At 40.4% G+C, this 9,528-nt stretch overlaps 4 protein-coding genes across 10 annotated transcripts; 3 read left to right on the top strand and 1 right to left on the bottom strand.

Moving 5' to 3' along the window:
• Nucleotides 1–389: 389 nt before the first annotated feature.
• Nucleotides 390–2,705, bottom strand: LOC108610762 (protein CNPPD1). Its single transcript, XM_018003049.2, has 4 exons — nucleotides 2,525–2,705; nucleotides 2,160–2,456; nucleotides 1,344–1,466; nucleotides 390–1,274 (listed from the first exon to the last, which is right to left on the bottom strand). Exons 1-4 carry the CDS (start codon nucleotides 2,561–2,563, stop codon nucleotides 543–545), a joined length of 1,191 nt encoding a protein of 396 aa, XP_017858538.1. The 5' UTR covers nucleotides 2,564–2,705; the 3' UTR covers nucleotides 390–542.
• A 103-nt stretch (nucleotides 2,706–2,808) lies between these two features.
• LOC108610761 (putative cytosolic Fe-S cluster assembly factor GI11683) lies at nucleotides 2,809–4,645 on the top strand. Its single transcript, XM_018003048.2, has 4 exons — nucleotides 2,809–3,013; nucleotides 3,071–3,163; nucleotides 3,222–3,879; nucleotides 3,939–4,645. Exons 1-4 carry the CDS (start codon nucleotides 2,951–2,953, stop codon nucleotides 4,553–4,555), a joined length of 1,431 nt encoding a protein of 476 aa, XP_017858537.1. The 5' UTR covers nucleotides 2,809–2,950; the 3' UTR covers nucleotides 4,556–4,645.
• Nucleotides 4,646–4,870: 225 nt separating this feature from the next.
• On the top strand, nucleotides 4,871–6,662 carry Creld (Cysteine rich with EGF like domains). Of its 3 annotated transcripts, XR_016268947.1 has the most exons (4): nucleotides 4,872–5,401; nucleotides 5,462–5,884; nucleotides 5,963–6,299; nucleotides 6,367–6,662. XR_016268947.1 is itself a non-coding variant. In XM_018003051.2 (3 exons), exons 1-3 carry the CDS (start codon nucleotides 4,945–4,947, stop codon nucleotides 6,429–6,431), a joined length of 945 nt encoding a protein of 314 aa, XP_017858540.1. In that variant the 5' UTR covers nucleotides 4,871–4,944; the 3' UTR covers nucleotides 6,432–6,662. The 3 variants fall into 3 exon arrangements, 2 of the variants coding, with proteins under 2 accessions (XP_017858540.1, XP_017858539.1); XM_018003051.2 differs by lacking the exon at nucleotides 5,963–6,299 and having other exon boundaries at nucleotides 4,871–5,401; XM_018003050.2 differs by having other exon boundaries at nucleotides 5,963–6,662.
• A 147-nt stretch (nucleotides 6,663–6,809) lies between these two features.
• On the top strand, nucleotides 6,810–9,494 carry LOC108609534 (transmembrane protein 53). Of its 5 annotated transcripts, none has more exons than XM_089463653.1 (5): nucleotides 6,810–7,086; nucleotides 7,266–7,647; nucleotides 7,775–8,175; nucleotides 8,273–8,633; nucleotides 8,724–9,494. In XM_089463653.1, exons 3-5 carry the CDS (start codon nucleotides 7,829–7,831, stop codon nucleotides 9,120–9,122), a joined length of 1,107 nt encoding a protein of 368 aa, XP_089319779.1. In that variant the 5' UTR covers nucleotides 6,810–7,086; nucleotides 7,266–7,647; nucleotides 7,775–7,828; the 3' UTR covers nucleotides 9,123–9,494. The 5 variants fall into 5 exon arrangements, with proteins under 5 accessions (XP_089319779.1, XP_089319778.1, XP_089319777.1 ...); XM_089463652.1 differs by having other exon boundaries at nucleotides 7,769–8,175; XM_089463651.1 differs by having other exon boundaries at nucleotides 7,734–8,175.
• The last annotated feature ends 34 nt before the right edge of the window (nucleotides 9,495–9,528 follow it).

The raw sequence follows: 9,528 nt of genomic DNA, 5'->3' as shown, positions 1-9,528 counted from the left end.
TGTAGAGAGCTTAACAAATAAATATATTAAATTGAAGAAAAATTTCAAATCTTGTTTAATTTCAGCAGTACCTAAGATCGCCGTCCTTTGCGATTTTCACTAAGAGAATATTTTCTTTATAAAAAAAAAAAAAAAAAAACATCTCTCTTTTCAAGCTTTAAATTTTATAATACTTACCTACAAAATGTCCCTTTATATTAAATAAAATTGATAATGTTAATTCATACATTTCATTATATTATCAATCTTTATTTTTCATTGTTTTTTTTTTTTTTTTTTCCTTTAAATTACCCATTCACATTGTGAAAAGGGTATATTTGATCCTTTTAGAGGAATTCGAACGAGTGTTATACAGTCGATTACAAGGACTTGAATTATTACTATAAATGTTATTATTGTTGAAAAAATATAATTTATTAGTGTGCCAAATTAAATATTTGACACTATTTAAAGAATTGCTCACGCAAAGTAAAATTGAACAAATTATGTTGTTCTTAATAAAAAAGAAAAAGAGAGTTGAAGGAAATATTGAGGCTCGTACTTTAGATGAACTTTGGCCACAGCTCCGGCCAGCGCACCAAGAACGACTGATGAGATATCGCTTCGCTGAGGACTTGCCAAAAGACGGATGTGTTCCTGGTTTCATTCCAATTCCAATTATTTGCCGAATGACGTTGATCGCTGTATTGTGACTTGATGTTCAGCCAATGTTCGGTGTTGTCCTGCTGCTTGGTGGCATAGTCCATTCGATAGTTGGGCGGTAACAAAGGATTTGGGGGTCGCTCCTCGCGTTGCCTACGTTGTAGTGCAATCAGTCTTTCCTCGTCGCAATATTGTTGCTCCAGTTTCATAAGTTCGGCTTCCACATTCAAAGCATTGCAACTGTCATTGCGTGCAGCACCCGCTCGAGTTGCCAGCCCAACGGGCGCAGCATCTGTGGCATTGGGCGTCACAATGGGCTTCAGTGGATTGAGCGTTGGGTTAACAGTTGCCGTGGCATTTCCTATATCGCTGCGTCGATGCCATAGTGTGCCCGGCAGCTGGCTGGCAATGAAGAATGCGCCCGCAATTGTGAACACACTTGCCGCATAGCTCAGGGCCAAAACAGCCAGGTTATTTAGTAGAAATTTCATTAACGTAAAGCTGGGCAATAGCTGCATCAGTTCACTGTAGGTTAGCCAGCCACGCCGCAAGCCCTCACGCTGTGCCAGCGTTCGCTCTACGCTGCTCAGCTTTTCAAAAAATTGCTCATTCGATATGTATATCTTCCAGTCCTGTCAACACAAACAAAATTTACAATTAATAATTATAATTTCAAGTAGAAATATGATAAATGCATTTACAATGGCTGTCAGAAACTCGAGTTCCAGTTGTTTCAGTTTTTCCTCGGTCATGTTGCCCTCTTTTGCCCAATCCTCCAAATAGAAACGCTCATCGTGGCCGGCATAGAATTTCGTTGAAATCATCTGGAAGTCGAAAAGAAAAACACAAAACAAAACAAGTTTATGAGTAACCATGTGATGTCACTGGCCAAAAGCCAAATACCAAAAATGCTATAAATAACAAAGAATTACATAAATAATGTGTGCAACGCAATGCAGCGCTGTTCTTAGTTATAATTTAAGAGTAAATGTAATGCCCAACCACAATCAAAATAATAACAATCATCTTATTTTCTCGTTATGGAATTTAGAAAGCGCATTAATCACATAGCTGTGACGTCACAGCTTTGTGCATGACTACCAGCCAAAAAATTCTACTGTATATAACAAAAACTTGCATATAACAGACTGCATATATAACATACAGTTATATATACAAAAATATGCATGCTATGCAATGCAGTCAATACGACTTATCAGTTTTAGCTGCCAGCTGTCCTCATTTAGTTTAAAATAAATGCCAAGCAACACAATGATCATACAAACACACGCTCACATTATTCACTCATTATGGGCAACGCTGCTTTAGAACGCTTTTGACTGTGTAAGTATGTGTGTGTATTTCTTAGCATTAGTGTACTGGTGTTTTCAGTGATTGTGCGCACACACATGCACGCAAATATGTATGTATGCGTTATTGCGCGTAAGGTGGGTTATCAATCAACAGGTTTTCTGCCACGAGCTGCTGGCAAAGCGTGAACAACAAATTTCACTTACCAATGACACCACAAATAGCTCCTGTGGCGTGATTCTGTAGCCATAGCCGGGATCAATGCTATTCAAGCGATCCAAGTAGATAAGCGCCATTATGAGGGAGCATGGTGTTGCATGGGTTTTTCCAGCCGCAATTGAACTCAAACGATGCAGCGAGTGGCCGCGATGTGGCTCCGAGAATAGATCGGCGGCATATTCTGCAAATGGCATGGATACTTCCATATCCGCCTCCGTTGTGTCCACACCTCCATAGTAAAGCGTTTTTCGTATGCGATTTATAAACTCGCCGTGCTGCATCACCTGCAAATTACAACAGCAATTAACAATGCATTTTTTGTGTTACGAATAGCCTCAATTGCGTGGATTACCTTTTTTGGCGCAGATGAGACGAATTTACTTCGCCCCATTGGAATAAAAAGTGTTCTGCGTCTTTAACGTGGAAATAAAATGCTTTCGTAGGAGAACCGTGTCAACGTTGCCACATCGACTAAAACCAACTGTTTGGTTTGTTGCTGAGCACAGCAGGGCTGTCAAGGCTGCAGTACAGGCATCAAAATAAATTTAATTTTATCTGCGGGCTTTATAGTAATTGTCGAAAAAAAAAATAAATTTTGAATTCTAACTTGTGTACTCCTGCAGAACCTGTCAAAAAATTAAAATGAATACTAATTTGTTTATTGTTCGGTGCGCGATTTGCCATTCTCACGTTAACGTTAAAACATATGATTCGACCACACTCGTTGCGTTTTTTTTTTTTTTTTTTTAGAATCGCAAATCATAATAAAGTTTAAATTATGTCGCGATTCAGTGGAGCGCTGCAGTTAACCGATTTGGACGATTTTATAACGCCTTCACAGGTGAGCTGGTAATTAATTCAAAGCTGTAAGCAATTAAATTAATGCCATTAATTTCAGGAGTGCATAAAGCCCGTGACAATAGATAAGACAAAGTCAAAAACTGGATCCAAAATAACCGTACAAGCGGATGGCTATTACGAGGAATCAGAGGTACAGAAGGTTTATAAATGTGTTTTATAGCTGACTTCGAATATTTTACATTTAATAGAGCGGCAAGCAAAAGCTGCAGAAGGTTGAGATCACACTACAAGATTGCCTCGCCTGCTCCGGCTGCATAACCTCCGCGGAAGGCGTACTTATCACACAGCAAAGCCAAGAGGAGTTACTCAAGGTGTTGCGCGAAAACGAAAGACTTAAAGCATCCGGCGACAGTGACCAAGTGCGCACAATTGTGTTTACAATTGCGGTGCAGCCGCTAATAAGTCTCGCCCATCGCTTTGAGCTTGGCGTCGAAGAAGCGGCTCGCCATTTGTCCGGCTATCTGCGACAGCTGGGCGCCGATTATGTGCTGAGCACAAAGATTGCTGACGATCTGGCGTTACTGGAATGCCGGCAGGAGTTCGTTGAGCGTTATCGGGATAATGCCAATCTGAGCATGTTGAGTTCCTCGTGTCCCGGCTGGGTGTGCTATGCCGAGAAGACCCATGGTAATTTTATATTGCCCCACATTGCGACAACGCGTTCGCCACAACAAATAATGGGCGTGCTCGTGAAACAGATGCTGGCGGAGAAACTGGGCGTGTCCGGCTCTCGGATCTATCATGTCACAGTTATGCCCTGCTACGATAAGAAACTGGAGGCGTCTCGCGAAGACTTCTACAGCGAGGTGAACAGCTCAAGGGACGTAGACTGTGTGATTACCTCAAGTAAGTAAGAAGCGTATTATATTCAACTATGTGTTGTAAATTCGCTTTTTGCTTTCCAGTTGAGGTGGAACAAATGCTCCAGACAGAGGAGCAAACGCTGCAGCAATTCGCACCCTCAGACATGGATTGGCCTTGGACGGATCAGCCGCCTGAGGCTATGGTATGGGCACACGAATCCACCATGTCAGGTGGCTATGCGGAACATATTTACAAATATGCCGCCCGAGAGTTGTTCAACGAAGAGACACCAAATGAACTCCAATTCAAAGCGTTGCGCAATCGAGACTTTTCTGAAATTAGCTTGGAGAAGGATGGAAAGATCGTACTTAAATTTGCCATTGCGAACGGCTTTCGGAATATACAAAATCTAATGCAAAAACTGAAGCGTGGCAAAGGGCCGGGCTATCATTTTGTTGAGGTGATGGCCTGTCCGTCCGGCTGCATCAACGGTGGCGCCCAAGTGCGTCCCACCACAGGACAACATGTACGCGAGCTGACTCAACAGCTGGAGGAGCTCTATAAGCAACTACCGCGCTCCAATCCGGATAATGCCCATACCAAGCATATATATACCGATTTCCTTGATGGCACACAAACTGATAAGTCCCAAAGCCTACTTCATACCAGCTATCATGCAGTGGAGAAGCTCAACACAGCCTTAAACATAAAGTGGTAGCAAACTATTTACTTAACTGTTATTAAGGTTTTTTGCAATACAATACGTATATCGGGTGTTAAATATTTAAATAAAAAACATTAAGTATAACTATTTTTTTAATAGTGCTCTAAACAATAAAACTGCTTTACTGTTTATTAAAGATTTTATTGTTATAATAGAAATATGAAATTATAAATAAAATTAATAAACTATTTTAAAATATAAAAAATATTAATAAATTTAAAATATTTTAAATATATGAAAAGTATTTTGAATGCTATCTTATCACACAAAGCTTTTGGTATCGATGCCACGCGTTTTTTTCAGGTATCGATAAGTCGATACCTCGTCAACAACCCTAATTAAATACACGTAAACCTTTAGCCGAATCACCAAAACACCATAATATGCTATTGAAAATATGTTTTGTGCTGCCACTCATAACAATTGCAATTGCACTTGATGAACCACAAAAACTCAAGGATAAATCCACTAAACTGCCACCTTGCAAAGCGTGCACAGTGCTGGTGGAGTCATTCAATTTGGGCTTGGAGCGTACAAAACGAGGCAAACATGCCGGCGGCGACGCCGCCTGGGAGCAGGAGAAAATGCGTGCCTATAGAAATAGTGAAGTGCGCTTCGTTGAGATCCAGGAGCAGTTGTGCAGTGAGGTTAAACGTGGCCAGGATCACTGTCATATGTTGAGCAACGACCACGAGTCCTTGATTGAAGACTGGTTTACGAACAAACAGGACGAGGAGCCCGATTTGCATGCCTGGCTGTGCATCAATCAACTGAGCGTTTGCTGTCCAAGCAACACGTATGGACCCACTTGCCAGCCGTGCACAGACTGCAATAATAATGGTGGGTTATTCTTTGAAAATAAAATGCGTATCTTATATATGTATGTATATTATTTTCTAGGAAAATGCAAGGGCAACGGAACACGCAAGGGCAACGGGCAATGTCTATGTGACAGCGGGTACGCGGGTGTCAATTGCAACGAGTGTGATGAGAACAATTATGAATCCTTTCGCGATGCCACAAAGCTGCTGTGCACTCCATGTCATTCCGCTTGCGGTGATGGCGGCTGCAACGGCGCTGGTCCGAAGAGTTGTCGCAAGTGCAAGGATGGCTGGCGGATGGACACCGAAACGGGTTGCGTGGACATCAACGAATGTGTGGATCAGCATCGAGCATGTCGTCCGCAACAATTCTGTGTGAACAACGAAGGCTCCTTCTCGTGCCTGGAATGTGATCGTTCCTGCGATGGTTGCGATGGTGATGGACCCGATATGTGCAAGAAGTGCGCCGATGGCTATCAGCTGAAGGATGGCAAATGTCAAGGTGAGTGCGTGCTCAATCATCGATAACTATAGTTTGACAACTATCATCATTTCTCTTGCCCTGGAACGGTTCATACAGATCTGTCCTCGCAGCAGCGCGATTCGTATGTGAACATAACACGATTTCTCACCTACTTCGGCATGTGCGTAGCCACCTGCGTCATCTTCCAGAGCTCCACACATATTGCGTATATCGTTGGTGGTGCGGTGGCCATCTATATAGCTGCCTCCGAGTATTGGCTGAATTGGACAGCGCAGGGCGGCGTTCAAAAGCCAGAAATAGACACAAAGCAGCTTGAGGATTTGATCATGAAGTCATTATAAGTCAGGAAAAAAAGAAAAACCAAAACAAAGAAGAGAAAAGACGTTTGGAATATTTGCTGATCTATACGTTAATTTTATTCTATGAATAATTCGTAAATGAGCATTTGTCTGCAGTATTTAAATTATGTTATGTTTTTCTATATTTTTGTTTGTTTGCAGTCGCATTGAATACGGAAATCGATTCAGAACCGGAAATGGCGACATCAATGCGAGAGGAACTGTAACACGCACAGGTCACAGCAACAACTTAGTCAAATTTAGTTTAATACAATTACCAAAATGATTTTAAATTCAAAGTAAGAAATATCAAAATTGCCAAATTTGCGTTTAATTTCGAAGAAACAAAATTATAGAGTTTAAATGTAGCTGGTCCCATAGAAACTGAATTCTATAAAAGACTTACAAGTATTAGCAATGTATTTGAGCGAAAACAAAATAAAACGTTTGCCAATATATCCCAGTCCTCTTTTTGATGTCAAACAAAAACAGCTGTGAGCGATTCAGCGCCAATTTGAAATATTTAGTTTTATCAGTAGAAAAGAAGGGAAAGTATCGATACATCAATTTTCATAATAGCTGTTAAATACATTAGCGCTAATTTGAATTTCCTGCTATTAAAAATTTTGTATGGTTAAAAATTTCCAAATTTTAAGTTTACTGTACGCATTTTTTTAATAAACAACACAAAAGCTAAAACAACAACAAACAAACAGTACACGTTGATTACAATGTTTAGTTGATCTAGTCCTATTTTATACCATTTCTAACAGCTGTGCTGGCGTTACTTTCAATTTGAAAACTTTAACTGGCATTCAAAATATCGATATATTATAGTGCGCTTTGCATGTTTTATACCATTCCCAACAGCTGTGTTAAAATGTAAGCGCCGAATTTGAAGGTTTTACTGCTTTGAAGGGAAATAAGTAAAATTTTTATTTTTATTATGAAAGTGTATATTTATAGTTACTATTTATGCATATTCTGTTTAATATGAGCTGCATAAATTTGCGTCAACGATCAATTGAAATAGTTATTCCTAACCTATTATCCTTTTAAAGCATTGCGCATGTTCAAGTCGAATCCATTGCCATAGTCAACAGCAGCGGCTGGAAATTTGGAATGCGGCATGTTACTGCAACACCAGCACCAGGAGGCGGCACTAGCAGCAGCAGCAGCACACCTAGCAGCATATTTCATATTTGTTTGTGCGTACCAAGCTGCTTGGCCAGAAGGTCAAGTTTTTGCTGGTTATTCCCGCTGGCCGAAAAATCAATTTAGTTCTTGTAAAAAAAGGAATAAAAAAAAAATGCCTCAAGCTTTAGCTTTCTCGTAAATAAACCAACCGTTAATATTTTCGCCTCACAAAATCAATACAGCAACGGATATTTGTTATTTGGCAACAGACTCGGCCACAACACATATATATGTAGAGCTAAGCAAGTAAGTAGGCTTTTGCGTAACCAGGCAAAACACGTAAATAAATTTGTTTTCCTTTTTTTTTTTTTTTTTTTTTTTTTTGTTACAAGCTATAATTAAAAATTTCAATCAACATTAAAATAAGTTTCAGAATTTAGGAAAGCAACAACGGAAAACACACACACACACAAATTTAAATGACAAAATGTCATCGCCTTCATCATCGTCAACAACAACTCAGCAAAAACAACAACAACAAACATATGGCCTAACAGCGAATGATATTGAATCCGAATATCAGCCATATAGCGGATCGGCCGGCATTATGCCAATAACCAACGAACGCCAACAACAGGAGCAACGCGAGATGCTGGAACGCGAAGATACTTTGGAATACTTCATCAAATTTCCAAAACCCACAGCAGACAATGATTTCGTACTGGTCAGCGGCAACGATGAGCAGAACAATATCCCGATTGTGATGCTGCTGGGCTGGGCGGGGTGTCAGGACCGTTATCTAATGAAGTACTCGAAGATCTACGAGGATCGGGGGTGAGTGGAGGACATGGGCAGCTAATAGCAATTATTTATTAATTACATACATTTATAATGAATATTATATTTATTTATATATTTGATTCGATCTCAGTCTCATTACGGTCCGCTATACGGCGCCAGTAGACACGCTGTTCTGGAAGCGCAGCGAGATGGTGCCGATTGGCGAGAAGATCCTGAAGCTCATACAGGACATGAATTTCGATGCACATCCCTTAATATTTCACATCTTTTCGAACGGTGGTGCCTATCTCTATCAGCACATCAATTTGGCCGTGCGCAAGCACAAATCCCCATTGCAAGTGCGCGGCGTCATCTTTGATTCGGCGCCAGGTGAGAGACGTATGCTCGGTTTATATCGTGCCATCAATGCAATTTATGGCAAGGAGAAACGCTGCAATTGCGTCACGGCATTGATCATTACGTTGATCCTGAGCATGATGTGGTTTGTTGAGGTGAGCCATGCCCCCTACACCTTGCTCATACCACCTGCCCTCTACCCTTTTCCCCACCCCATCTTCTAATACACAAATTGTCATTCGCAGGAATCGTTTGTGGCTTTTAAGAGTTTGTTTGTCCCTTCAACGCCTGTCCATGCGAGCCCCTTCAGTGAGCTCAAGAACGAGACGAACAAATATCCTCAATTGTTTTTGTATTCGAAAAGTGATGTTGTCATACCATATCGAGACGTTGAGAAATTTATACGAATACGACGCGATCAGGGCATCAATGTGTCATCCGTCTGCTTTGAGGATGCGGAACATGTTAAAATCTTTACCAAATACCCAACACAATATGTGCAGAGTGTGTGCAGTTTTATCAAGAACTGTATGGCTAATACTCGAACGTCCTATCAACTAACTGGCGATGTCATCGATGCACAAACCATGGCACAGCAACAACATCAGCAGCATCAGCATCAGTCAAATTTGAAATACGATTAGAGAACATGCAAAAATTTGAAAATTTGATTATTTGCAAATTCTAGGACCGCGCGCAAAGGATAACAACGCATCAAGCACGTATGTGATAGGCAGCACAACTATTATAGACAAAACTTACTACTATTTGCAAACACAATACTTGATTGGCAACAACATTGCAAAAATTTTAAACGTAACTATTGAAAGAAAAACCAAAAAAAATGAACAAATTTCATGCAGTTGACCGCTTGGCGCCCGCTGCCGCTTTAATGTAGAAACGAATTTAACAGTTACTCGAATCTAAAAAAAACCGTGTACATTCTTATATTTTTCCCCCTCCTTGGCAAAGTGCACAAAACAAGCGCAAATAAAATAATTTATCATAAATTTTAATTCGTGCACGAGTTTAAATTTAAAATTGCCATTC

Source organism: Drosophila arizonae, chromosome 3 (assembly GCF_054131065.1).
Source record: "Drosophila arizonae isolate 15081-1271.41 chromosome 3, UAZ_ARI_1.0, whole genome shotgun sequence".
In the NCBI taxonomy this organism is placed as follows: domain Eukaryota; kingdom Metazoa; phylum Arthropoda; class Insecta; order Diptera; family Drosophilidae; genus Drosophila; species Drosophila arizonae.
Note: the sequence above shows the minus strand (reverse complement) of the source record. Positions and strands in the feature narration are given on the sequence as shown.

Bases quoted from the DNA above. Each gene is read 5' to 3' on its own strand.
- LOC108610762 (XM_018003049.2), bottom strand. From the start codon at position 2,563: ATGGGGCGAAGTAAATTCGTCTCATCTGCGCCAAAAAAG. The intron at 1,467-2,159 runs GTAAGTGAAATT...TTCGACTTCCAG, and splicing joins AGCTATTTGTGGTGTCATTG to ATGATTTCAACGAAATTCTA. The intron at 1,275-1,343 runs GTAAATGCATTT...TTGTGTTGACAG, and splicing joins TCGAGTTTCTGACAGCCATT to GACTGGAAGATATACATATC.
- Creld (XM_018003050.2), top strand. From the start codon at position 4,945: ATGCTATTGAAAATATGTTTTGTGCTGCCACTCATAACAATTGCAATT. The intron at 5,402-5,461 runs GTGGGTTATTCT...ATTATTTTCTAG, and splicing joins CACAGACTGCAATAATAATG to GAAAATGCAAGGGCAACGGA. The intron at 5,885-5,962 runs GTGAGTGCGTGC...CGGTTCATACAG, and splicing joins GAAGGATGGCAAATGTCAAG to ATCTGTCCTCGCAGCAGCGC.
- LOC108609534 (XM_089463653.1), top strand. From the start codon at position 7,829: ATGTCATCGCCTTCATCATCGTCAACAACAACTCAGCAAAAACAACAA. The intron at 8,176-8,272 runs GTGAGTGGAGGA...ATTCGATCTCAG, and splicing joins AAGATCTACGAGGATCGGGG to TCTCATTACGGTCCGCTATA. The intron at 8,634-8,723 runs GTGAGCCATGCC...TGTCATTCGCAG, and splicing joins GCATGATGTGGTTTGTTGAG to GAATCGTTTGTGGCTTTTAA.
- LOC108610761 (XM_018003048.2), top strand. From the start codon at position 2,951: ATGTCGCGATTCAGTGGAGCGCTGCAGTTAACCGATTTGGACGATTTT. The intron at 3,164-3,221 runs GTACAGAAGGTT...TACATTTAATAG, and splicing joins GCTATTACGAGGAATCAGAG to AGCGGCAAGCAAAAGCTGCA. The intron at 3,880-3,938 runs GTAAGTAAGAAG...TTTGCTTTCCAG, and splicing joins AGACTGTGTGATTACCTCAA to TTGAGGTGGAACAAATGCTC.